Source organism: Scyliorhinus torazame, chromosome 4 (genome assembly GCF_047496885.1).
Source record: "Scyliorhinus torazame isolate Kashiwa2021f chromosome 4, sScyTor2.1, whole genome shotgun sequence".
NCBI lineage: Eukaryota > Metazoa > Chordata > Chondrichthyes > Carcharhiniformes > Scyliorhinidae > Scyliorhinus > Scyliorhinus torazame.
In genome coordinates, this window is record NC_092710.1 from 9137282 (window position 1) to 9162671 (window position 25390).

The 25390-nt window shown below is 61.2% G+C and overlaps 1 protein-coding gene across 2 annotated transcripts in view; it reads right to left on the reverse strand.

Moving 5' to 3' along the window:
- Positions 1 to 25390, reverse strand: part of LOC140411551 (NACHT, LRR and PYD domains-containing protein 3-like) — a 109760-nt gene that overhangs the window by 20462 nt on the left and 63908 nt on the right. For both annotated transcript variants that reach the window (XM_072500633.1, XM_072500632.1), the window contains one exon: positions 11443 to 11610. In XM_072500633.1, the coding sequence (XP_072356734.1) occupies positions 11443 to 11610 (168 nt within the window). The remainder of the gene's footprint in view (positions 1 to 11442; positions 11611 to 25390) is intronic.

Below are 25390 nucleotides of genomic sequence, written 5' to 3' on the forward strand. Positions count from 1 at the left end.
CATGTGGGGAATCACACCGGCCGTATCGAGCATGTGGGGAATCACACCGGCCGTATCGAGCATGTGGGGAATCACACCGGCCGTATCGAGCATGTCGGGAATCACACCGGCCGTATCGAGCATGTGGGGAATCACACCGGCCGTATCGAGCATGTGCGGAATCATACCGGCCGTAGCGAGCATGTGCGGAATCACACCGGCCGTATCGAGCATGTGGGGAATCACACCGGCCGTATCGAGCATGTGGGGAATCACACCGGCCGTATCGAGCATGTGGGGAATCACACCGGCCGTATCGAGCATGTGGGGAATCACACCGGCCGTATCGAGCATGTGGGGAATCACACCGGCCGTATCGAGCATGTGGGGAATCACACCGGCCGTATCGAGCATGTGCGGAATCACACCGGCCGTATCGAGCATGTGGGGAATCACACCGGCCGTATCGAGCATGTGCGGAATCACACCGGGCGTATCGAGAATGTGGGGAATCACACCGGGCGTATCATTTACATAGAACATACAGTGCAGAAGGAGGCCATTCGGCCCATCGAGTCTGCACCGACCCACATTAATCCCTCACTTCCACCTTATCCCCGCAACCCAATAACCCCTCCCAACCCTTATGGACACTACGGGTAATTTAGCATGGCCAATCCACCTAACCTAACCTGCATGTGGGGAATCACACCGGCCGTATCGAGCATGTGGGGAATCACACCGGCCGTATCGAGCATGTGCGGAATCACACCGGGCGTATCGAGCATGTGGGGAATCACACCGGCCGTATCGAGCATGTGCGGAATCACACCGGCCGTATCGAGCATGTGGGGAATCACACCGGCCGTATCGAGCATGTGCGGAATCACACCGGCCGTATCGAGCATGTGGGGAATCACACCGGCCGTAGCGAGCATGTGGGGAATCACACCGGCCGTATCGAGCATGTGGGGAATCACACGGGGCGTATCGAGCATGTGGGGAATCACACCGGCCGTAGCGAGCATGTGGGGAATCATACCGGCCGTATCGAGCATGTGGGGAATCACACCGGCCGTATCGAGCATGTGCGGAATCACACCGGCCGTATCGAGCATGTGCGGAATCACACCGGGCGTATCGAGCATGTGGGGAATCACACCGGCCGTATCGAGCATGTGGGGAATCACACCGGCCGTATCGAGCATGTGCGGAATCACACCGGGCGTATCGAGCATGTGGGGAATCACACCGGCCGTATCGAGCATGTGGGGAATCACACCGGCCGTATCGAACATGTGGGGAATCACACCAGCCGTATCGAGCATGTGCGGAATCACACCGGCCGTATCGAGCATGTGGGGAATCACACCGGGCGTATCGAGCATGTGCGGAATCACACCGGCCGTATCGAGCTTGTGCGGAATCACACCGGCCGTATCGAGCATGTGGGGAATCACACCGGCCGTATCGAGCATGTGGGGAATCACACCGGCCGTATCGAGCATGTGGGGAATCACACCGGCCGTATCGAGCATGTGCGGAATCACACCGGCCGTATCGAGCATGTGGGGAATCACACCGGCCGTATCGAGCATGTGGGGAATCACACCGGCCGTATCGAGCATGTGGGGAATCACACCGGCCGTATCGAGCATGTGGGGAATCACACCGGCCGTATCGAGCATGTGGGGAATCACACCGGCCGTATCGAGCATGTGGGGAATCACACCGGCCGTATCGAGCATGTGGGGAATCACACCGGCCGTATCGAGCATGTGGGGAATCACACCGGCCGTATCGAGCATGTGGGGAATCACACCGGCCGTATCGAGCATGTGGGGAATCACACCGGCCGTAGCGAGCATGTGGGGAATCACACCGGCCGTATCGAGCATGTGGGGAATCACACCGGCCGTATCGAGCATGTGGGGAATCACACCGGCCGTATCGAGCATGTGGGGAATCACACCGGCCGTATCGAGCATGTGGGGAATCACACCGGCCGTATCGAGCATGTGGGGAATCACACCGGCCGTATCGAGCATGTGGGGAATCACACCGGCCGTATCGAGCATGTGGGGAATCACACCGGCCGTATCGAGCATGTGCGGAATCACACCGGCCGTATCGAGCATGTGGGGAATCACACCGGCCGTATCGAGCATGTGGGGAATCACACCGGCCGTATCGAGCATGTGGGGAATCACACCGGCCGTATCGAGCATGTGGGGAATCACACCGGCCGTATCGAGCATGTGCGGAATCACACCGGCCGTATCGAGCATGTGGGGAATCACACCGGCCGTATCGAGCATGTGGGGAATCACACCGGCCGTATCGAGCATGTGGGGAATCACACCGAGCGTATCGAGCATGTGGGGAATCACACCGGGCGTATCGAGCATGTGCGGAATCACACCGGCCGTATCGAGCATGTGGGGAATCACACCGGCCGTATCGAGCATGTGGGGAATCACACCGGCCGTATCGAGCATGTGGGGAATCACACCGGCCGTATCGAGCATGTGGGGAATCACACCGGGCGTATCGAGCATGTGGGGAATCACACCGGCCGTATCGAGCTTGTGGGGAATCACACCGGCCGTATCGAGCATGTGGGGAATCACACCGGCCGTAGCGAGCATGTGGGGAATCACACCGGCCGTATCGAGCGTGTGGGGAATCACACCGGCCGTATCGAGCGTGTGGGGAATCACACCGGGCGTATCGAGCATGTGGGGAATCACACCGGCCGTATCGAGCATGTGCGGAATCACACCGGCCGTATCGAGCATGTGGGGAATCACACCGGCCGTATCGAGCATGTGGGGAATCACGCCGGCCGTATCGAGCATGTGGGGAATCACGCCGGCCGTAGCGAGCATGTGGGGAATCACACCGGCCGTATCGAGCATGTGGGGAATCACGCCGGCCGTATCGAGCTTGTGGGGAATCACACCGGCCGTATCGAGCATGTGGGGAATCACACCGGCCGTATCGAGCATGTGGGGAATCACACCGGCCGTATCGAGCATGTGGGGAATCACACCGGGCGTATCGAGCATGTGGGGAATCACACCGGCCGTATCGAGCTTGTGGGGAATCACACCGGCCGTATCGAGCATGTGGGGAATCACACCGGCCGTAGCGAGCATGTGGGGAATCACACCGGCCGTATCGAGCGTGTGGGGAATCACACCGGCCGTATCGAGCGTGTGGGGAATCACACCGGCCGTATCGAGCATGTGGGGAATCACACCGGCCGTATCGAGCATGTGCGGAATCACACCGGCCGTATCGAGCATGTGGGGAATCACACCGGGCGTATCGAGCATGTGGGGAATCACACCGGCCGTATCGAGCATGTGCGGAATCACACCGGCCGTATCGAGCATGTGGGGAATCACACCGGCCGTATCGAGCATGTGGGGAATCACGCCGGCCGTATCGAGCATGTGGGGAATCACGCCGGCCGTAGCGAGCATGTGGGGAATCACACCGGCCGTATCGAGCATGTGGGGAATCACGCCGGCCGTATCGAGCATGTGGGGAATCACGCCGGCCGTATCGAGCATGTGGGGAATCGCACCGGCCGTATCGAGCATGTGGGGAATCACACCGGCCGTATCGAGCATGTGGGGAATCACACCGGCCGTATCGAGCATGTGGGGAATCACACCGGCCGTATCGAGCATGTGGGGAATCACACCGGCCGTATCGAGCATGTGGGGAATCACACCGGCCGTATCGAGCATGTGGGGAATCACACCGGCCGTATCGAGCATGTGGGGAATCACGCCGGCCGTATCGAGCATGTGGGGAATCACACCGGCCGTATCGAGCATGTGGGGAATCACACCGGCCGTATCGAGCATGTGGGGAATCACGCCGGCCGTATCGAGCATGTGGGGAATCACGCCGGCCGTATCGAGCATGTGCGGAATCACGCCGGCCGTATCGAGCATGTGGGGAATCACGCCGGCCGTATCGAGCATGTGGGGAATCACGCCGGCCGTATCGAGCATGTGGGGAATCACACCGGCCGTATCGAGCATGTGGGGAATCACACCGGGCGTATCGAGCATGTGCGGAATCACACCGGCCGTATCGAGCATGTGCGGAATCACACCGACCGTATCGAGCATGTGGGGAATCACACCGGCCGTATCGAGCATGTGGGGAATCACACCGGCCGTATCGAGCATGTGGAGAATCACACCGACCGTATCGAGCATGTGCGGAATCACACCGGCCGTATCGAGCATGTGGGGAATCACACCGGGCGTATCGAACATGTGGGGAATCACACCGGCCGTATCGAGCATGTGGGGAATCACACCGGCCGTATCGAGCATGTGGGGAATCACAGCGGCCGTATCGAGCATGTGGGGAATCACACCGGCCGTATCGAGCATGTGGGGAATCACACCGGCCGTATCGAGCATGTGGGGAATCACACCGGCCGTATCGAGCATGTGGGGAATCACACCGGCCGTATCGAGCATGTGGGGAATCACACCGGCCGTATCGAGCATGTGGGGAATCACACCGGCCGTATCGAGCATGTGGGGAATCACACCGGCCGTATCGAGCATGTGGGGAATCACACCGGCCGTATCGAGCATGTGGGGAATCACACCGGCCGTATCGAGCATGTGGGGAATCACACCGGGCGTAGCGAGCATGTGGGGAATCACACCGGCCGTATCGAGCATGTGGGGAATCACACCGGCCGTATCGAGCATGTGGGGAATCACACCGGCCGTATCGAGCATGTGGGGAATCACACCGGCCGTAGCGAGCATGTGGGGAATCACACCGGCCGTATCGAGCATGTGGGGAATCACACCGGCCGTATCGAGCATGTGGGGAATCACACCGGCCGTATCGAGCATGTGGGGAATCACACCGGCCGTATCGAGCATGTGGGGAATCACACCGGCCGTATCGAGCATGTGGGGAATCACACCGGGCGTATCGAGCATGTGGGGAATCACACCGGCCGTATCGAGCATGTGGGGAATCACACCGGCCGTAGCGAGCATGTGGGGAATCACACCGGCCGTATCGAGCATGTGCGGAATCACACCGGCCGTATCGAGCATGTGGGGAATCACACCGGCCGTATCGAGCATGTGGGGAATCACACCGGCCGTATCGAGCATGTGGGGAATCACACCGGCCGTATCGAGCATGTGGGGAATCACACCGGCCGTATCGAGCATGTGGGGAATCACACCGGCCGTATCGAGCATGTGGGGAATCACACCGGCCGTATCGAGCATGTGGGGAATCACACCGGCCGTATCGAGCATGTGGGGAATCACACCGGCCGTATCGAGCATGTGGGGAATCACACCGGCCGTATCGAGCATGTGGGGAATCACACCGGCCGTATCGAGCATGTGGGGAATCACACCGGCCGTATCGAGCATGTGCGGAATCACACCGGCCGTATCGAGCATGTGCGGAATCACACCGACCGTATCGAGCATGTGGGGAATCACACCGGCCGTATCGAGCATGTGGGGAATCACACCGGCCGTATCGAGCATGTGGGGAATCACACCGGCCGTATCGAGCATGTGCGGAATCACACCGGCCGTATCGAGCATGTGGGGAATCACACCGGCCGTATCGAGCATGTGCGGAATCACACCGGCCGTATCGAGCATGTGGGGAATCACACCGGCCGTATCGAGCATGTGGGGGATCACACCGGCCGTATCGAGCATGTGGGGAATCACACCGGCCGTATCGAGCATGTGGGGAATCACACCGGCCGTATCGAGCATGTGCGGAATCACACCGGCCGTATCGAGCATGTGCGGAATCACACCGGCCGTATCGAGCATGTGGGGAATCACACCGGCCGTATCGAGCATGTGCGGAATCACACCGGCCGTATCGAGCATGTGCGGAATCACACCGGCCGTATCGAGCATGTGGGGAATCACACCGGCCGTATCGAGCATGTGGGGAATCACACCGGCCGTATCGAGCATGTGGGGAATCACACCGGCCGTATCGAGCATGTGGGGGATCACACCGGCCGTATCGAGCATGTGGGGAATCACACCGGGCGTATCGAGCATGTGGGGAATCACACCGGCCGTATCGAGCATGTGGGGAATCACACCGGCCGTATCGAGCATGTGGGGAATCACACCGGCCGTATCGAGCATGTGGGGAATCACACCGGCCGTATCGAGCATGTGGGGAATCACACCGGCCGTATCGAGCATGTGGGGAATCACACCGGCCGTATCGAGCATGTGGGGAACCACACCGGCCGTATCGAGCATGTGCGGAATCACACCGGCCTTTTCGAGCATGTGGGGAATCACACCGGCCGTATCGAGCATGTGGGGAATCACACCGGCCGTATCGAGCATGTGGGGAATCACACCGCCCGTATCGAGCATGTGGGGAATCACACCGGCCGTATCGAGCATGTGCGGAATCACACCGGCCGTATCGAGCATGTGCGGAATCACACCGGCCGTATCGAGCATGTGGGGAATCACACCGGCCGTATCGAGCATGTGGGGAATCACACCGGCCGTATCGAGCATGTGGGGAATCACACCGACCGTATCGAGCATGTGCGGAATCACACCGGCCGTATCGAGCATGTGGGGAATCACACCGGCCGTATCGAGCATGTGCGGAATCACACCCGCCGTATCGAGCATGTGGGGAATCACACCGGCCGTATCGAGCATGTGGGGAATCACACCGGCCGTATCGAGCATGTGGGGAATCACACCGGCCGTATCGAGCATGTGGGGAATCACACCGGCCGTATCGAGCATGTGAATCACACCGGCAGTATCGAGCATGTGGGGAATCACACCGGCCGTATCGAGCATGTGGGGAATCACACCGGCCGTATCGAGCATGTGGGGAATCACACCGGCCGTATCGAGCATGTGGGGAATCACACCGGCCGTATCGAGCATGTGGGGAATCACACCGGCCGTATCGAGCATGTGGGGAATCACACCGGCCGTATCGAGCATGTGGGGAATCACACCGGCCGTATCGAGCATGTGGGGAATCACACCGGCCGTATCGAGCATGTGGGGAATCACACCGCCCGTATCGAGCATGTGCGGAATCACACCGGGCGTATCGAGCATGTGGGGAATCACACCGGCCGTATCGAGCATGTGGGGAATCACACCGGCCGTATCGAGCATGTGGGGAATCACACCGGCCGTATCGAGCATGTGGGGAATCACACCGGCCGTATCGAGCATGTGCGGAATCACACCGGCCGTATCGAGCATGTGGGGAATCACACCGGCCGTATCGAGCATGTGGGGAATCACACCGGCCGTATCGAGCATGTGGGGAATCACACCGGCCGTATCGAGCATGTGGGGAATCACACCGGGCGTATCGAGCATGTGGGGAATCACACCGGCCGTATCGAGCATGTGGGGAATCACACCGGCCGTAGCGAGCATGTGGGGAATCACACCGGCCGTATCGAGCATGTGGGGAATCACACCGGCCGTATCGAGCATGTGGGGAATCACACTGGCCGTATCGAGCATGTGGGGAATCACACCGGCCGTATCGAGCATGTGGGGAATCACACCGGCCGTATCGAGCATGTGCGGAATCACACCGGCCGTAGCGAGCATGTGGGGAATCACACCGACCGTATCGAGCATGTGGGGAATCACACCGGCCGTAGCGAGCATGTGGGGAATCACACCGGCCGTATCGAGCATGTGGGGAATCACACCGGCCGTATCGAGCATGTGCGGAATCACACCGGCCGTATCGAGCATGTGGGGAATCACACCGGCCGTATCGAGCATGTGCGGAATCACACCGGCCGTATCGAGCATGTGGGGAATCACACCGGCCGTATCGAGCATGTGGGGAATCACACCGGCCGTATCGAGCATGTGGGGAATCACACCGGCCGTATCGAGCATGTGGGGAATCACACCGGCCGTATCGAGCATGTGCGGAATCACACCGGCCGTATCTAGCATGTGGGGAATCACACCGGCCGTATCGAGCATGTGCGGAATCACACCGGCCGTATCGAGCATGTGGGGAATCACACCGGCCGTATCGAGCATGTGCGGAATCACACCGGCCGTATCGAGCATGTGGGGAATCACACCGGCCGTATCGAGCATGTGGGGAATCACACCGGCCGTAGCGAGCATGTGGGGAATCACACCGGCCGTATCGAGCATGTGGGGAATCACACCGGCCGTATCGAGCATGTGGGGAATCACACCGGCCGTATCGAGCATGTGCGGAATCACACCGGCCGTATCGAGCATGTGCGGAATCACACCGGCCGTATCGAGCATGTGGGGAATCACACCGGCCGTATCGAGCATGTGCGGAATCACACCGGCCGTATCGAGCATGTGGGGAATCACACCAGCCGTATCGAGCATGTGGGGAATCACACCGCCCGTATCGAGCATGTGCGGAATCACACCGGCCGTATCGAGCATGTGCGGAATCACACCGGCCGTATCGAGCATGTGGGGAATCACACCGGCCGTATCGAGCATGTGGGGAATCACACCGGCCGTATCGAGCATGTGGGGAATCACACCGGCCGTATCCAGCATGTGGGGAATCACACCGGCCGTATCGAGCATGTGCGGAATCACACCGGGCGTATCGAGCATGTGGGGAATCACACCGGCCGTAGCGAGCATGTGGGGAATCACACCGGCCGTAGCGAGCATGTGGGGAATCACACCGGCCGTATCGAGCATGTGGGGAATCACACCGGGCGTATCGAGCATGTGGGGAATCACACCGGCCGTAGCGAACATGTGGGGAATCACACCGGCCGTATCGAGCATGTGGGGAATCACACCGGGCGTATCGAGCATGTGGGGAATCACACCGGCCGTAGCGAGCATGTGGGGAATCACACCGGCCGTATCGAGCATGTGGGGAATCACACCGGCCGTATCGAGCATGTGCGGAATCACACCGGCCGTATCGAGCATGTGGGGAATCACACCGGCAGTAGCGAGCATGTGGGGAATCACACCGGCCGTATCGAGCATGTGGGGAATCACACCGGCCGTATCGAGCATGTGGGGAATCACACCGGCCGTATCGAGCATGTGCGGAATCACACCGGCCGTATCGAGCATGTGCGGAATCACACCGGCCGTATCGAGCATGTGGGGAATCACACCGGCCGTATCGAGCATGTGCGGAATCACACCGGCCGTATCGAGCATGTGGGGAATCACACCAGCCGTATCGAGCATGTGGGGAATCACACCGCCCGTATCGAGCATGTGCGGAATCACACCGGCCGTATCGAGCATGTGCGGAATCACACCGGCCGTATCGAGCATGTGGGGAATCACACCGGCCGTATCGAGCATGTGGGGAATCACACCGGCCGTATCGAGCATGTGGGGAATCACACCGGCCGTATCCAGCATGTGGGGAATCACACCGGCCGTATCGAGCATGTGCGGAATCACACCGGGCGTATCGAGCATGTGGGGAATCACACCGGCCGTAGCGAGCATGTGGGGAATCACACCGGCCGTAGCGAGCATGTGGGGAATCACACCGGCCGTATCGAGCATGTGGGGAATCACACCGGGCGTATCGAGCATGTGGGGAATCACACCGGCCGTAGCGAGCATGTGGGGAATCACACCGGCCGTATCGAGCATGTGGGGAATCACACCGGGCGTATCGAGCATGTGGGGAATCACACCGGCCGTAGCGAGCATGTGGGGAATCACACCGGCCGTATCGAGCATGTGGGGAATCACACCGGCCGTATCGAGCATGTGCGGAATCACACCGGCCGTATCGAGCATGTGGGGAATCACACCGGCAGTAGCGAGCATGTGGGGAATCACACCGGCCGTATCGAGCATGTGCGGAATCACACCGGCCGTATCGAGCATGTGGGGAATCACACCGGCCGTATCGAGCATGTGGGGAATCACACCGGCCGTATCGAGCATGTGGGGAATCACACCGGCCGTATCGAGCATGTGCGGAATCACACCGGCCGTATCGAGCATGTGGGGAATCACACCGGCCGTATCGAGCATGTGGGGAATCACACCGGCCGTATCGAGCATGTGGGGAATCACACCGGCCGTATCGAGCATGTGGGGAATCACACCGGCCGTATCGAGCATTTGGGGAATCACACCGGCCGTATCGAGCATGTGGGGAATCACACCGGCCGTATCGAGCATGTGCGGAATCACACCGGCCGTATCGAGCATGTGGGGAATCACACCGGCCGTATCGAGCATGTGGAGAATCACACCGGCCGTATCGAGCATGTGGGGAATCACACCGGCCGTATCGAGCATGTGCGGAATCACACCGGCCGTATCGAGCATGTGGAGAATCACACCGACCGTATTGAGCATGTGGGGAATCACACCGGGCGTATCGAACATGTGGGGAATCACACCGGGCGTATCGAACATGTGGAGAATCACACCGGGCGTATCGAGCATGTGGAGAATCACACCGACCGTATCGAGCATGTGGAGAATCACACCGACCGTATCGAACATGTGGAGAATCACACCGACCGTATCGAGCATGTGGGGAATCACACCGGCCGTATCGAGCATGTGGGGAATCACACCGGCCGTAGCGAGCATGTGGGGAATCAAAGACTTAATTTCCTGCAAAGACTCACATTCAAAGTATCGTCTTGCATCATTGACTTTGTCGATATATGTGATTGTGGAACCCACCTCTTCATTCACACGAGGAAGGAGCAGCGCTCCGAAAGCTAGTGATTCGAAACAAACCTGTTGCACTTTAACTTGGTGTTGTAAGAAGTCTTAATGTTACAGAGATAGGGAGAGCTGTCCATCGCCACGGAATTATTTGAAAATAATGATAGGTGCGAGTTACATTCGCTTCACACAAGCCCCAGGCGATGACCATCTCCTACAAGAGAGGATCTAACCATCGCTCCTTGACGTTCAATGGCATTCCCATCGCTGAATCAACATCCTGGGGGTTACCATTCGGCCCATTTTCCAGTTCGCGGCCCGCAGCCTTGTCTGCCTTTTCAAGAGTTCGCCTGAATGCTTTGCAAATGTTTTTGGGGTTCCCCCCTGCACCACCCTCTCAGGCAGCCAGTTCCAGGCTCCAACCAGGCACCCTCTAGGCGAAACGTCCTTTCCTCAAATCCCCTCGAAAGCTCCTGCCCCTAACGCTCTTCCTGCGAGTAACAGGGCGAGTCTGTCTCCTCTGCAACCTCGCGTGGGCAAACACATCTTCCCCGAGGATCCCAACACGGGGGCTGGGTTCTCCGCACCCCGAGCCTGGCGTTCCCCAACGGCGGACTCTGCCAGCGGGACCCTCTCTATCCCGCCACCTATCACTGGGATTTGCCATCGAAGCCCCCCCTCCGCCCCCTACTGCGGTTGTCATGTGGTCTCTGCCTGACAGCCTTACCAGAGCCTCCGCAGGCGGGGTAGGTTCCAGATCAGAGTGGTAAAGCTGGTGACAGACTTGTCCGTGAAATAATTGCCGGTCAGGTAGAGGAACTGGATGCTGTGAGTGACACAGAGCGAGGCCAAGAAGTATTCAGCAGCGAGATCAGTCAAGCCGTTAAAACCCATCCTGGGGGAGAGAGGGAGCGAATCAGAGCGGGGTGGAGGAGAGAAGGAGCGAATCAGAGCGGGGTGGAGGAGAGGGAGCGAATCAGAGCGGGGTGGAGGAGAGAGGGAGCGAATCAGAGCGGGGTGGAGGAGAGAGGGAGCGAATCAGAGCGGGGTGGAGGAGCGAGGGAGCGAATCAGAGCGGGGTGGAGGAGAGAGGTAGCGAATCAGAGCGGGGTGGAGGAGAGAGGGAGCGAATCAGAGCAGGGTGGAGGAGAGAGGGAGCGAATCAGAGCAGGGTGGAGGAGAGAGGGAGTGAATCAGAGCGGGGTGGAGGAGAGAGGGAGCGAATCAGAGCGGGGTGGAGGAGAGAGGGAGTGAATCAGAGCGGGGTGGAGGAGAGAGGGAGCGAATCAGAGCGGGGTGGAGGAGCGAGGGAGCGAATCAGAGCTGGGTGGAGGAGAGAAGGAGCGAATCAGAGTGGGGTGGAGGAGAGAGGGAGCGAATCAGAGCGGGGTGGAGGAGAGAGGGAGTGAATCAGAGCGGGGTGGAGGAGAGAGGGAGTGAATCAGAGCAGGGTGGAGGAGAGAGGAAGCGAATCAGAGCGGGGTGGAGGAGAGAGGGAGCGAATCAGAGCGGGGTGGAGGAGAGAGGGAGCGAATCAGAGCGGGGTGGAGGAGAGAGGGAGTGAATCAGAGCAGGGTGGAGGAGAGAGGGAGCGAATCAGAGCGGGGTGGAGGAGAGAGGGAGCGAATCAGAGCGGGGTGGAGGAGAGAGGGAGCGAATCAGAGCGGGGTGGAGGAGAGCGGGAGCGAATCAGAGCGGGGTGGAGGAGAGAGGGAGCGAATCAGAGCGGGGTGGAGAGAGGGAGCGAATCAGAGCGGGGTGGAGGAGAGAGGGAGCGAATCAGAGTGGGGTGGAGGAGAGGGAGCGAATCAGAGCGGGGTGGAGGAGCGAGGGAGCGAATCAGAGCAGGGTGGAGGAGAGAGGGAGTGAATCAGAGCGGGGTGGAGGAGAGAGGGAGCGAATCAGAGCGGGGTGGAGGAGAGAGGGAGTGAATCAGAGCGGGGTGGAGGAGAGAGGGAGCGAATCAGAGCGGGGTGGAGGAGCGAGGGAGCGAATCAGAGCGGGGTGGAGGAGAGAAGGAGCGAATCAGAGCGGGGTGGAGGAGAGAGGGAGCGAATCAGAGCTGGGTGGAGGAGAGAGGGAGCGAATCAGAGCGGGGTGGAGGAGAGAGAGAGCGAATCAGAGCGGGGTGGAGGAGAGAGGTAGAGAATCAGAGCGGGGTGGAGGAGAGAGGGAGCGAATCAGAGCAGGGTGGAGGAGAGAGGGAGCGAATCAGAGCAGGGTGGAGGAGAGAGGGAGTGAATCAGAGCGGGGTGGAGGAGAGAGGGAGCGAATCAGAGCGGGGTGGAGGAGAGAGGGAGTGAATCAGAGCGGGGTGGAGGAGAGAGGGAGCGAATCAGAGCGGGGTGGAGGAGCGAGGGAGCGAATCAGAGCGGGGTGGAGGAGAGAGGGAGCGAATCAGAGCGGGGTGGAGGAGAGAGGGAGCGAATCAGAGCTGGGTGGAGGAGAGAGGGAGCGAATCAGAGCGGGGTGGAGGAGAGAGGGAGCGAATCAGAGCGGGGTGGAGGAGAGAGGGAGTGAATCAGAGCAGGGTGGAGGAGAGAGGGAGCGAATCAGAGCGGGGTGGAGGAGAGAGGGAGCGAATCAGAGCGGGGTGGAGGAGAGAGGGAGCGAATCAGAGCGGGGTGGAGGAGAGAGGGAGTGAATCAGAGCGGGGTGGAGGAGAGAGGGAGTGAATCAGAGCAGGGTGGAGGAGAGAGGAAGCGAATCAGAGCGGGGTGGAGGAGAGAGGGAGCGAATCAGAGCGGGGTGGAGGAGAGAGGGAGCGAATCAGAGCGGGGTGGAGGAGAGAGGGAGTGAATCAGAGCAGGGTGGAGGAGAGAGGGAGCGAATCAGAGCGGGGTGGAGGAGAGAGGGAGCGAATCAGAGCGGGGTGGAGGAGAGAGGGAGCGAATCAGAGCGGGGTGGAGGAGAGCGGGAGCGAATCAGAGCGGGGTGGAGGAGAGAGGGAGCGAATCAGAGCGGGGTGGAGAGAGGGAGCGAATCAGAGCGGGGTGGAGGAGAGAGGGAGCGAATCAGAGTGGGGTGGAGGAGAGGGAGCGAATCAGAGCGGGGTGGAGGAGCGAGGGAGCGAATCAGAGCAGGGTGGAGGAGAGAGGGAGTGAATCAGAGCGGGGTGGAGGAGAGAGGGAGCGAATCAGAGCGGGGTGGAGGAGAGAGGGAGTGAATCAGAGCGGGGTGGAGGAGAGAGGGAGCGAATCAGAGCGGGGTGGAGGAGCGAGGGAGCGAATCAGAGCGGGGTGGAGGAGAGAAGGAGCGAATCAGAGCGGGGTGGAGGAGAGAGGGAGCGAATCAGAGCTGGGTGGAGGAGAGAGGGAGCGAATCAGAGCGGGGTGGAGGAGAGAGAGAGCGAATCAGAGCGGGGTGGAGGAGAGAGGTAGAGAATCAGAGCGGGGTGGAGGAGAGAGGGAGCGAATCAGAGCAGGGTGGAGGAGAGAGGGAGCGAATCAGAGCAGGGTGGAGGAGAGAGGGAGTGAATCAGAGCGGGGTGGAGGAGAGAGGGAGCGAATCAGAGCGGGGTGGAGGAGAGAGGGAGTGAATCAGAGCGGGGTGGAGGAGAGAGGGAGCGAATCAGAGCGGGGTGGAGGAGCGAGGGAGCGAATCAGAGCGGGGTGGAGGAGAGAAGGAGCGAATCAGAGCGGGGTGGAGGAGAGAGGGAGCGAATCAGAGCTGGGTGGAGGAGAGAGGGAGCGAATCAGAGCGGGGTGGAGGAGAGAGGGAGCGAATCAGAGCGGGGTGGAGGAGAGAGGGAGTGAATCAGAGCAGGGTGGAGGAGAGAGGGAGCGAATCAGAGCGGGGTGGAGGAGAGAGGGAGCGAATCAGAGCGGGGTGGAGGAGAGAGGGAGTGAATCAGAGCGGGGTGGAGGAGAGAGGGAGCGAATCAGAGCGGGGTGGAGGAGAGAGGTAGCGAATCAGAGCGGGGTGGAGGAGAGAGGGAGCGAATCAGAGCGGGGTGGAGGAGAGAGGTAGCGAATCAGAGCAGGGTGGAGGAGAGAGGGAGCGAATCAGAGCGGGGTGGACGAGAGAGGGAGTGAATCAGAGCGGGGTGGAGGAGAGAGGTCGCGAATCAGAGCGAGGTGGAGGAGAGAGGGAGCGAATCAAAGCGGGGTGGAGGAGAGAGGGAGCGAATCAGAGCAGGGTGGAGGAGAGAGGGAGCGAATCAGAGCAGGGTGGAGGAGAGAGGGAGCGAATCAGAGCGGGGTGGAGGAGAGAGGGAGCGAATCAGAGCGGGGTGAAGGAGAGAGGGAGCGAATCAGAGCGGGGTGGAGGAGCGAGGGAGCGAATCAGAGCGGGGTGGAGGAGAGAGGGAGCGAATCAGAGCGGGGTGGAGGAGAGAGGGAGTGAATCAGAGCGGGGTGGAGGAGAGAGGGAGCGAATCAGAGCGGGGTGGAGGAGAGAGGGAGCGAATCAGAGAGAGGTGGAGGAGAGAGGGAGCGAATCAGAGAGAGGTGGAGGAGAGAGGGAGCGAATCAGGGCGGGGTGGAGGAGAGAGGGAGCGAATCAGAGCGGGGTGGAGAGAGGGACGAAGCGAATCAGAGCGGGGTGGAGGAGAGAGAGAGCGAATCAGAGTGGGGTGGAGGAGAGAGGGAGTGAATCAGAGCGGGGTGGAGGAGAGAGGGAGCTAATCAGAGAGAGGTGGAGGAGAGAGGGAGCGAATCAGGGCGGGGTGGAGGAGAGAGGGAGCGAATCAGAGCGGGGTGGATGAGAGAGGGAGTGAATCAGAGCGGGGTGGAGGAGAGAGGGAGCGAATCAGAGCGGGGTGGATGAGAGAGATGGAGCGAATCAGAGCGGGGTGGAGGAGAAAGGGAGCGAATCAGAGCGAGGTGGACGAGAGAGGGAGCGAATCAGAGCGGGGTGGACGAGAGAGGGAGTGAATCAGAGCGGGGTGGAGGAGAGAGGGAGCGAATCAGAGCGGGGTGGACGAGAGAGGGAGTGAATCAGAGCGGGGTGGAGGAGAGAGGGAGCGAATCAGAGCGGGGTGGACGAGAGAGGGAGTGAATCAGAGCGGGGTGGAGGAGAGAGGGAGCGAATCAGAGCGGGGTGGAGGAGAGAGGGAGCGAATCAGAGCAGGGTGGAGGAGAGAAGGAGCGAATCAGAGCGGGGTGGAGGAGAGAGGGAGCGAATCAGAGCAGGGTGGAGGAGAGAGGTAGCGAATCAGAGCAGGGTGGAGGAGAGAGGGAGCGAATCAGAGCGGGGTGGAGGAGAGAGGGAGCGAATCAGAGCGGGGTGGAGAGAGGGAGCGAATCAGAGCGGGGTGGAGGAGAGAGGGAGCGAATCAGAGCGGGGTGGAGGAGAGGGAGCGAATCAGAGCGGGGTGGAGGAGAGAGGGAGTGAATCAGAGCAGGGTGGAGGAGAGAGGGAGTGAATCAGAGCAGGGTGGAGGAGAGAGGGAGCGAATCAGAGCGGGGTGGAGGAGAGAGGGAGCGAATCAGAGCGGGGTGGAGAGAGGGAGCGAATCAGAGCGGGGTGGAGGAGAGAGGGACCGAATCAGAGTGGGGTGGAGGAGAGGGAGCGAATCAGAGCGGGGTGGAGGAGCGAGGGAGCGAATCAGAGCGGGGTGGAGGAGAGAGGGAGCGAATCAGAGCAGGGTGGAGGAGAGAGGGAGTGAATCAGAGCGGGGTGGAGGAGAGAGATAGCGAATCAGAGCAGGGTGGAGGAGAGAGGGAGCGAATCAGAGCGAGGTGGAGGAGAGAGGGAGCGAATCAGAGCGGGGTGGAGGAGCGAGGGAGCGAATCAGAGCGGGGTGGAGGAGAGAGGGAGCGAATCAGAGCGGGGTGGACGAGAGAGGGAGTGAATCAGAGCGGGGTGGACGAGAGAGGGAGTGAATCAGAGCGGGGTGGAGGAGAGAGGGAGCGAATCAGAGCGGGGTGGAGGAGCGAGGGAGCGAATCAGAGCAGGGTGGAGGAGAGAGGGAGCGAATCAGAGCAGGGTGGAGGAGAGAGGGAGCGAATCAGAGCGGGGTGGAGGAGAGAGGGAGCGAATCAGAGCGGGGTGGAGGAGAGAGGGAGCGAATCAGAGCGGGTTGGAGGAGCGAGGGAGCGAATCAGAGCGGGGTGGAGGAGAGAGGGAGCGAATCAGAGCGGGGTGGAGGAGAGAGGGAGCGAATCAGAGTGGGGTGGAGGAGAGGGAGCGAATCAGAGCGGGGTGGAGGAGCGAGGGAGCGAATCAGAGCAGGGTGGAGGAGAGAGGGAGTGAATCAGAGTGGGGTGGAGGAGAGAGGGAGCGAATCAGAGCGGGGTGGAGGAGAGAGGGAGTGAATCAGAGCGGGGTGGAGGAGAGAGGGAGCGAATCAGAGCGGGGTGGAGGAGCGAGGGAGCGAATCAGAGCGGGGTGGAGGAGAGAAGGAGCGAATCAGAGCGGGGTGGAGGAGAGAGGGAGCGAATCAGAGCTGGGTGGAGGAGAGAGGGAGCGAATCAGAGCGGGGTGGAGGAGAGAGAGAGCGAATCAGAGCGGGGTGGAGGAGAGAGGTAGAGAATCAGAGCGGGGTGGAGGAGAGAGGGAGCGAATCAGAGCAGGGTGGAGGAGAGAGGGAGCGAATCAGAGCAGGGTGGAGGAGAGAGGGAGTGAATCAGAGCGGGGTGGAGGAGAGAGGGAGCGAATCAGAGCGGGGTGGAGGAGAGAGGGAGTGAATCAGAGCGGGGTGGAGGAGAGAGGGAGCGAATCAGAGCGGGGTGGAGGAGCGAGGGAGCGAATCAGAGCGGGGTGGAGGAGAGAGGGAGCGAATCAGAGCGGGGTGGAGGAGAGAGGGAGTGAATCAGAGCGGGGTGGAGGAGAGAGGGAGCGAATCAGAGCGGGGTGGAGGAGAGAGGTAGCGAATCAGAGCGGGGTGGAGGAGAGAGGGAGTGAATCAGAGCGGGGTGGAGGAGAGAGGTCGCGAATCAGAGCGAGGTGGAGGAGAGAGGGAGCGAATCAAAGCGGGGTGGAGGAGAGAGGGAGCGAATCAGAGCAGGGTGGAGGAGAGAGGGAGCGAATCAGAGCAGGGTGGAGGAGAGAGGGAGCGAATCAGAGCGGGGTGGAGGAGAGAGGGAGCGAATCAGAGCGGGGTGAAGGAGAGAGGGAGCGAATCAGAGCGGGGTGGAGGAGCGAGGGAGCGAATCAGAGCGGGGTGGAGGAGAGAGGGAGCGAATCAGAGCGGGGTGGAGGAGAGAGGGAGTGAATCAGAGCGGGGTGGAGGAGAGAGGGAGCGAATCAGAGCGGGGTGGAGGAGAGAGGGAGCGAATCAGAGAGAGGTGGAGGAGAGAGGGAGCGAATCAGAGAGAGGTGGAGGAGAGAGGGAGCGAATCAGGGCGGGGTGGAGGAGAGAGGGAGCGAATCAGAGCGGGGTGGAGAGAGGGACGAAGCGAATCAGAGCGGGGTGGAGGAGAGAGAGAGCGAATCAGAGTGGGGTGGAGGAGAGAGGGAGTGAATCAGAGCGGGGTGGAGGAGAGAGGGAGCTAATCAGAGAGAGGTGGAGGAGAGAGGGAGCGAATCAGGGCGGGGTGGAGGAGAGAGGGAGCGAATCAGAGCGGGGTGGATGAGAGAGGGAGTGAATCAGAGCGGGGTGGAGGAGAGAGGGAGCGAATCAGAGCGGGGTGGATGAGAGAGATGGAGCGAATCAGAGCGGGGTGGAGGAGAAAGGGAGCGAATCAGAGCGAGGTGGACGAGAGAGGGAGCGAATCAGAGCGGGGTGGACGAGAGAGGGAGTGAATCAGAGCGGGGTGGAGGAGAGAGGGAGCGAATCAGAGCGGGGTGGACGAGAGAGGGAGTGAATCAGAGCGGGGTGGAGGAGAGAGGGAGCGAATCAGAGCGGGGTGGACGAGAGAGGGAGTGAATCAGAGCGGGGTGGAGGAGAGAGGGAGCGAATCAGAGCGGGGTGGAGGAGAGAGGGAGCGAATCAGAGCAGGGTGGAGGAGAGAAGGAGCGAATCAGAGCGGGGTGGAGGAGAGAGGGAGCGAATCAGAGCGGGGTGGAGGAGAGAGGTAGCGAATCAGAGCAGGGTGGAGGAGAGAGGGAGCGAATCAGAGCGGGGTGGAGGAGAGAGGGAGCGAATCAGAGCGGGGTGGAGAGAGGGAGCGAATCAGAGCGGGGTGGAGGAGAGAGGGAGCGAATCAGAGCGGGGTGGAGGAGAGGGAGCGAATCAGAGCGGGGTGGAGGAGAGAGGGAGTGAATCAGAGCAGGGTGGAGGAGAGAGGGAGTGAATCAGAGCAGGGTGGAGGAGAGAGGGAGCGAATCAGAGCGGGGTGGAGGAGAGAGGGAGCGAATCAGAGCGGGGTGGAGAGAGGGAGCGAATCAGAGCGGGGTGGAGGAGAGAGGGACCGAATCAGAGTGGGGTGGAGGAGAGGGAGCGAATCAGAGCGGGGTGGAGGAGCGAGGGAGCGAATCAGAGCGGGGTGGAGGAGAGAGGGAGCGAACCAGAGCAGGGTGGAGGAGAGAGGGAGTGAATCAGAGCGGGGTGGAGGAGAGAGATAGCGAATCAGAGCAGGGTGGAGGAGAGAGGGAGCGAATCAGAGCGAGGTGGAGGAGAGAGGGAGCGAATCAGAGCGGGGTGGAGGAGCGAGGGAGCGAATCAGAGCGGGGTGGAGGAGAGAGGGAGCGAATCAGAGCGGGGTGGACGAGAGAGGGAGTGAATCAGAGCGGGGTGGACGAGAGAGGGAGTGAATCAGAGCGGGGTGGAGGAGAGAGGGAGCGAATCAGAGCGGGGTGGAGGAGCGAGGGAGCGAATCAGAGCAGGGTGGAGGAGAGAGGGAGCGAATCAGAGCAGGGTGGAGGAGAGAGGGAGCGAATCAGAGCGGGGTGGAGGAGAGAGGGAGCGAATCAGAGCGGGGTGGAGGAGAGAGGGAGCGAATCAGAGCGGGTTGGAGGAGCGAGGGAGCGAATCAGAGCGGGGTGGAGGAGAGAGGGAGCGAATCAGAGCGGGGTGGAGGAGAGAGGGAGCGAATCAGAGTGAGGTGGAGGAGAGGGAGCGAATCAGAGCGGGGTGGAGGAGCGAGGGAGCGAATCAGAGCAGGGTGGAGGAGAGAGGGAGTGAATCAGAGTGGGGTGGAGGAGAGAGGGAGCGAATCAGAGCGGGGTGGAGGAGAGAGGGAGTGAATCAGAGCGGGGTGGAGGAGAGAGGGAGCGAATCAGAGCGGGGTGGAGGAGCGAGGGAGCGAATCAGAGCGGGGTGGAGGAGAGAAGGAGCGAATCAGAGCGGGGTGGAGGAGAGAGGGAGCGAATCAGAGCTGGGTGGAGGAGAGAGGGAGCGAATCAGAGCGGGGTGGAGGAGAGAGAGAGCGAATCAGAGCGGGGTGGAGGAGAGAGGTAGAGAATCAGAGCGGGGTGGAGGAGAGAGGGAGCGAATCAGAGCAGGGTGGAGGAGAGAGGGAGCGAATCAGAGCAGGGTGGAGGAGAGAGGGAGTGAATCAGAGCGGGGTGGAGGAGAGAGGGAGCGAATCAGAGCGGGGTGGAGGAGAGAGGGAGTGAATCAGAGCGGGGTGGAGGAGAGAGGGAGCGAATCAGAGCGGGGTGGAGGAGCGAGGGAGCGAATCAGAGCGGGGTGGAGGAGAGAAGGAGCGAATCAGAGCGGGGTGGAGGAGAGAGGGAGCGAATCAGAGCTGGGTGGAGGAGAGAGGGAGCGAATCAGAGCGGGGTGGAGGAGAGAGGGAGCGAATCAGAGCGGGGTGGAGGAGAGAGGGAGTGAATCAGAGCAGGGTGGAGGAGAGAGGGAGCGAATCAGAGCGGGGTGGAGGAGAGAGGGAGCGAATCAGAGCGGGGTGGAGGAGAGAGGGAGTGAATCAGAGCGGGGTGGAGGAGAGAGGGAGCGAATCAGAGCGGGGTGGAGGAGAGAGGGAGCGAATCAGAGCGGGGTGGAGAGAGGGAGCGAATCAGAGCGGGGTGGAGGAGAGAGGGAGCGAATCAGAGTGGGGTGGAGGAGAGGGAGCGAATCAGAGCGGGGTGGAGGAGCGAGGGAGCGAATCAGAGCGGGGTGGAGGAGAGAGGGAGCGAATCAGAGCAGGGTGGAGGAGAGAGGGAGCGAATCAGAGCGGGGTGGAGGAGCGAGGGAGCGAATCAGAGCGGGGTGGAGGAGAGAGGGAGCGAATCAGAGCGGGGTGGACGAGAGAGGGAGTGAATCAGAGCAGGGTGGAGGAGAGAGGGAGCGAATCAGAGCGGGGTGGACGAGAGAGGGAGTGAATCAGAGCGGGGTGGAGGAGAGAGGTAGCGAATCAGAGCGGGGTGGAGGAGAGAGGGAGCGAATCAGAGCGGGGTGGAGGAGAGAGGTAGCGAATCAGAGCAGGGTGGAGGAGAGAGGGAGCGAATCAGAGCGGGGGGGACGAGAGAGGGAGTGAATCAGAGCGGGGTGGAGGAGAGAGGTCGCGAATCAGAGCGAGGTGGAGGAGAGAGGGAGCGAATCAAAGCGGGGTGGAGGAGAGAGGGAGCGAATCAGAGCAGGGTGGAGGAGAGAGGGAGCGAATCAGAGCAGGGTGGAGGAGAGAGGGAGCGAATCAGAGCGGGGTGGAGGAGAGAGGGAGCGAATCAGAGCGGGGTGAAGGAGAGAGGGAGCGAATCAGAGCGGGGTGGAGGAGCGAGGGAGCGAATCAGAGCGGGGTGGAGGAGAGAGGGAGCGAATCAGAGCGGGGTGGAGGAGAGAGGGAGTGAATCAGAGCGGGGTGGAGGAGAGAGGGAGCGAATCAGAGCGGGGTGGAGGAGAGAGGGAGCGAATCAGAGAGAGGTGGAGGAGAGAGGGAGCGAATCAGAGAGAGGTGGAGGAGAGAGGGAGCGAATCAGGGCGGGGTGGAGGAGAGAGGGAGCGAATCAGAGCGGGGTGGAGAGAGGGACGAAGCGAATCAGAGCGGGGTGGAGGAGAGAGAGAGCGAATCAGAGTGGGGTGGAGGAGAGAGGGAGTGAATCAGAGCGGGGTGGAGGAGAGAGGGAGCTAATCAGAGAGAGGTGGAGGAGAGAGGGAGCGAATCAGGGCGGGGTGGAGGAGAGAGGGAGCGAATCAGAGCGGGGTGGATGAGAGAGGGAGTGAATCAGAGCGGGGTGGAGGAGAGAGGGAGCGAATCAGAGCGGGGTGGATGAGAGAGATGGAGCGAATCAGAGCGGGGTGGAGGAGAGAGGGAGCGAATCAGAGCGGGGTGGAGGAGAGAGGGAGCGAATCAGAGAGAGGTGGAGGAGAGAGGGAGCGAATCAGGGCGGGGTGGAGGAGAGAGGGAGCGAATCAGAGCGGGGTGGAGAGAGGGACGAAGCGAATCAGAGCGAGGTGGAGGAGAGAGGGAGTGAATCAGAGAGGGGTGGAGGAGAGAGGGAGTGAATCAGAGCGGGGTGGAGGAGAGAGGGAGCGAATCAGAGCGGGGTGGAGGAGAAAGGGAGCGAATCAGAGCGAGGTGGACGAGAGAGGGAGCGAATCAGAGCGGGGTGGACGAGAGAGGGAGTGAATCAGAGCGGGGTGGAGGAGAGAGGGAGCGAATCAGAGCGGGGTGGACGAGAGAGGGAGTGAATCAGAGCGGGGTGGAGGAGAGAGGGAGCGAATCAGAGCGGGGTGGACGAGAGAGGGAGTGAATCAGAGCGGGGTGGAGGAGAGAGGGAGTGAATCAGAGCGGGGTGGAGGAGAGAGGGAGCGAATCAGAGCAGGGTGGAGGAGAGAAGGAGCGAATCAGAGCGGGGTGGAGGAGAGAGGGAGCGAATCAGAGCGGGGTGGAGGAGAGAGGTAGCGAATCAGAGCAGGGTGGAGGAGAGAGGGAGCGAATCAGAGCGGGGTGGAGGAGAGAGGGAGCGAATCAGAGCGGGGTGGAGAGAGGGAGCGAATCAGAGCGGTGTGGAGGAGAGAGGGAGCGAATCAGAGCGGGGTGGAGGAGAGGGAGCGAATCAGAGCGGGGTGGAGGAGAGAGGGAGTGAATCAGAGCAGGGTGGAGGAGAGAGGGAGTGAATCAGAGCAGGGTGGAGGAGAGAGGGAGCGAATCAGAGCGGGGTGGAGGAGAGAGGGAGCGAATCAGAGCGGGGTGGAGAGAGGGAGCGAATCAGAGCGGGGTGGAGGAGAGAGGGACCGAATCAGAGTGGGGTGGAGGAGAGGGAGCGAATCAGAGCGGGGTGGAGGAGCGAGGGAGCGAATCAGAGCGGGGTGGAGGAGAGAGGGAGCGAATCAGAGCAGGGTGGAGGAGAGAGGGAGTGAATCAGAGCGGGGTGGAGGAGAGAGATAGCGAATCAGAGCAGGGTGGAGGAGAGAGGGAGCGAATCAGAGCGAGGTGGAGGAGAGAGGGAGCGAATCAGAGCGGGGTGGAGGAGCGAGGGAGCGAATCAGAGCGGGGTGGAGGAGAGAGGGAGCGAATCAGAGCGGGGTGGACGAGAGAGGGAGTGAATCAGAGCGGGGTGGACGAGAGAGGGAGTGAATCAGAGCGGGGTGGAGGAGAGAGGGAGCGAATCAGAGCGGGGTGGAGGAGCGAGGGAGCGAATCAGAGCAGGGTGGAGGAGAGAGGGAGCGAATCAGAGCAGGGTGGAGGAGAGAGGGAGCGAATCAGAGCGGGGTGGAGGAGAGAGGGAGCGAATCAGAGCGGGGTGGAGGAGAGAGGGAGCGAATCAGAGCGGGTTGGAGGAGCGAGGGAGCGAATCAGAGCGGGGTGGAGGAGAGAGGGAGCGAATCAGAGCGGGGTGGAGGAGAGAGGGAGTGAATCAGAGCGGGGTGGAGGAGAGAGGGAGCGAATCAGAGCGGGGTGGAGGAGAGAGGGAGCGAATCAGAGAGGTGGAGGAGAGAGGGAGCGAATCAGAGAGAGGTGGAGGAGAGAGGGAGCGAATCAGGGCGGGGTGGAGGAGAGAGGGAGCGAATCAGAGCGGGGTGGAGAGAGGGACGCAGCGAATCAGAGCGGGGTGGAGGAGAGAGAGAGCGAATCAGAGTGGGGTGGAGGAGAGAGGGAGTGAATCAGAGCGGGGTGGAGGAGAGAGGGAGCGAATCAGAGCGAGGTGGAGGAGAGAGGGAGCGAATCAGAGCGGGGTGGATTAGAGAGGGAGTGAATCAGAGCGGGGTGGAGGAGGGAGCGAATCAGAGCGGGGTGGAGGAGAGAGGGAGCGAATCAGAGCGAGGTGGAGGAGAGAGGGAGCGAATCAGTGCGGGGTGGAGGAGAGAGGGAGCGAATCAGAGCGGGGTGGAGGAGAGAGGGAGCGAATCAGAGCAAGGTGGAGGAGAGAGGGAGTGAATCAGAGCGGGGTGGAGGAGAGAGGGAGCGAATCAGAGCGGGGTGGAGGAGAGAGGGAGCGAATCAGAGTGAGGTGGAGGAGAGAGGGAGCGAATCAGAGCGGGGTGGAGGAGAGAGGGAGCGAATCAGAGCGGGGTGGAGGAGAGAGGGAGCGAATCAGAGCGGGGTGGAGGAGAGAGGGGGCGAATCAGAGCGGGGTGGAGGAGAGAGGGAGCGAATCAGAGCGGGGTGGAGGAGAGGGAGCGAATCAGAGCGGGGTGGAGGAGAGAGGGAGCGAATCAGAGCGGGGTGGAGGAGAGAGGGAGCTAATCAGCGAGGTGAAGGAGAGAGGGAGCGAATCAGAGCGGGGTGGAGGAGAGAGGGAGCGAATCAGAGCAGGGTGGAGGAGAGAGGAAGCGAATCAGAGCGGGGTGGAGGAGAGAGGGAGCGAACCAGAGCGGGGTGGAGGAGAGAGGGAGCGAATCAGAGCGAGGTGGAGGAGAGAGGGAGCGAATCAGAGCGGGGTGGAGGAGAGAGGGAGCGAATCAGAGCGGGGTGGAGGAGAGAGGGAGCGAATCAGAGCAGGGTGGAGGAGAGAGAGGGAGCGAATCAGAGCAGGGTGGAGGAGAGAGGGAGCGAATCAGAGCGGGGTGGAGGAGAGAGAGGGAGCGAATCAGAGCAGGGTGGAGGAGAGAGGGAGCGAATCAGAGCGGGGTGGAGGAGAGAGGGAGCGAATCAGAGAGAGGTGGAGGAGAGAGGGAGCGAATCAGGGCGGGGTGGAGGAGAGAGGGAGCGAATCACAGCGGGGTGGAGAGAGGGACGAAGCGAATCAGAGCGGGGTGGAGGAGAGAGGGAACGATTCAGAGCGGGGTGGAGGAGAGAGGGAGCGAATCAGAGTGGGGTGGAGGAGAGAGGGAGCGAATCAGAGCGGGGTGGAGGAGAGAGGGAGCGAATCCGAGCGGGGTGGAGGAGAGAGGGAGCGAATCAGAGCGGGGTGGAGGAGAGAGGGAGCGAATCAGGGCGAGGTGGAGGAGAGCGGGAGCGAATCAGAGCGGGGTGGAGGAGAGAGGGAGCGAATCAGAGCAGGGTGGAGGAGAGAGGGAGCGAATCAGAGCGGGGTGGAAGAGAGAGGGAGCGAATCAGGGCGGGGTGGAGGAGAGAGGGAGCGAATCACAGCGGGGTGGAGAGAGGGACGAAGCGAATCAGAGCGGGGTGGAGGAGAGAGGGAGCGAATCAGAGCTGGGTGGAGGAGAGAGGGAGCGAATCAGAGCGGGGTGGAGGAGAGAGGGAGCGAATCAGAGCGGGGTGGAGGAGAGAGGGAGTGAATCAGAGCAGGGTGGAGGAGAGAGGGAGCGAATCAGAGCGGGGTGGAGGAGAGAGGGAGCGAATCAGAGCGGGGTGGAGGAGAGAGGGAGTGAATCAGAGCGGGGTGGAGGAGAGAGGGAGCGAATCAGAGCGGGGTGGAGGAGAGAGGGAGCGAATCAGAGCGGGGTGGAGAGAGGGAGCGAATCAGAGCGGGGTGGAGGAGAGAGGGAGCGAATCAGAGTGGGG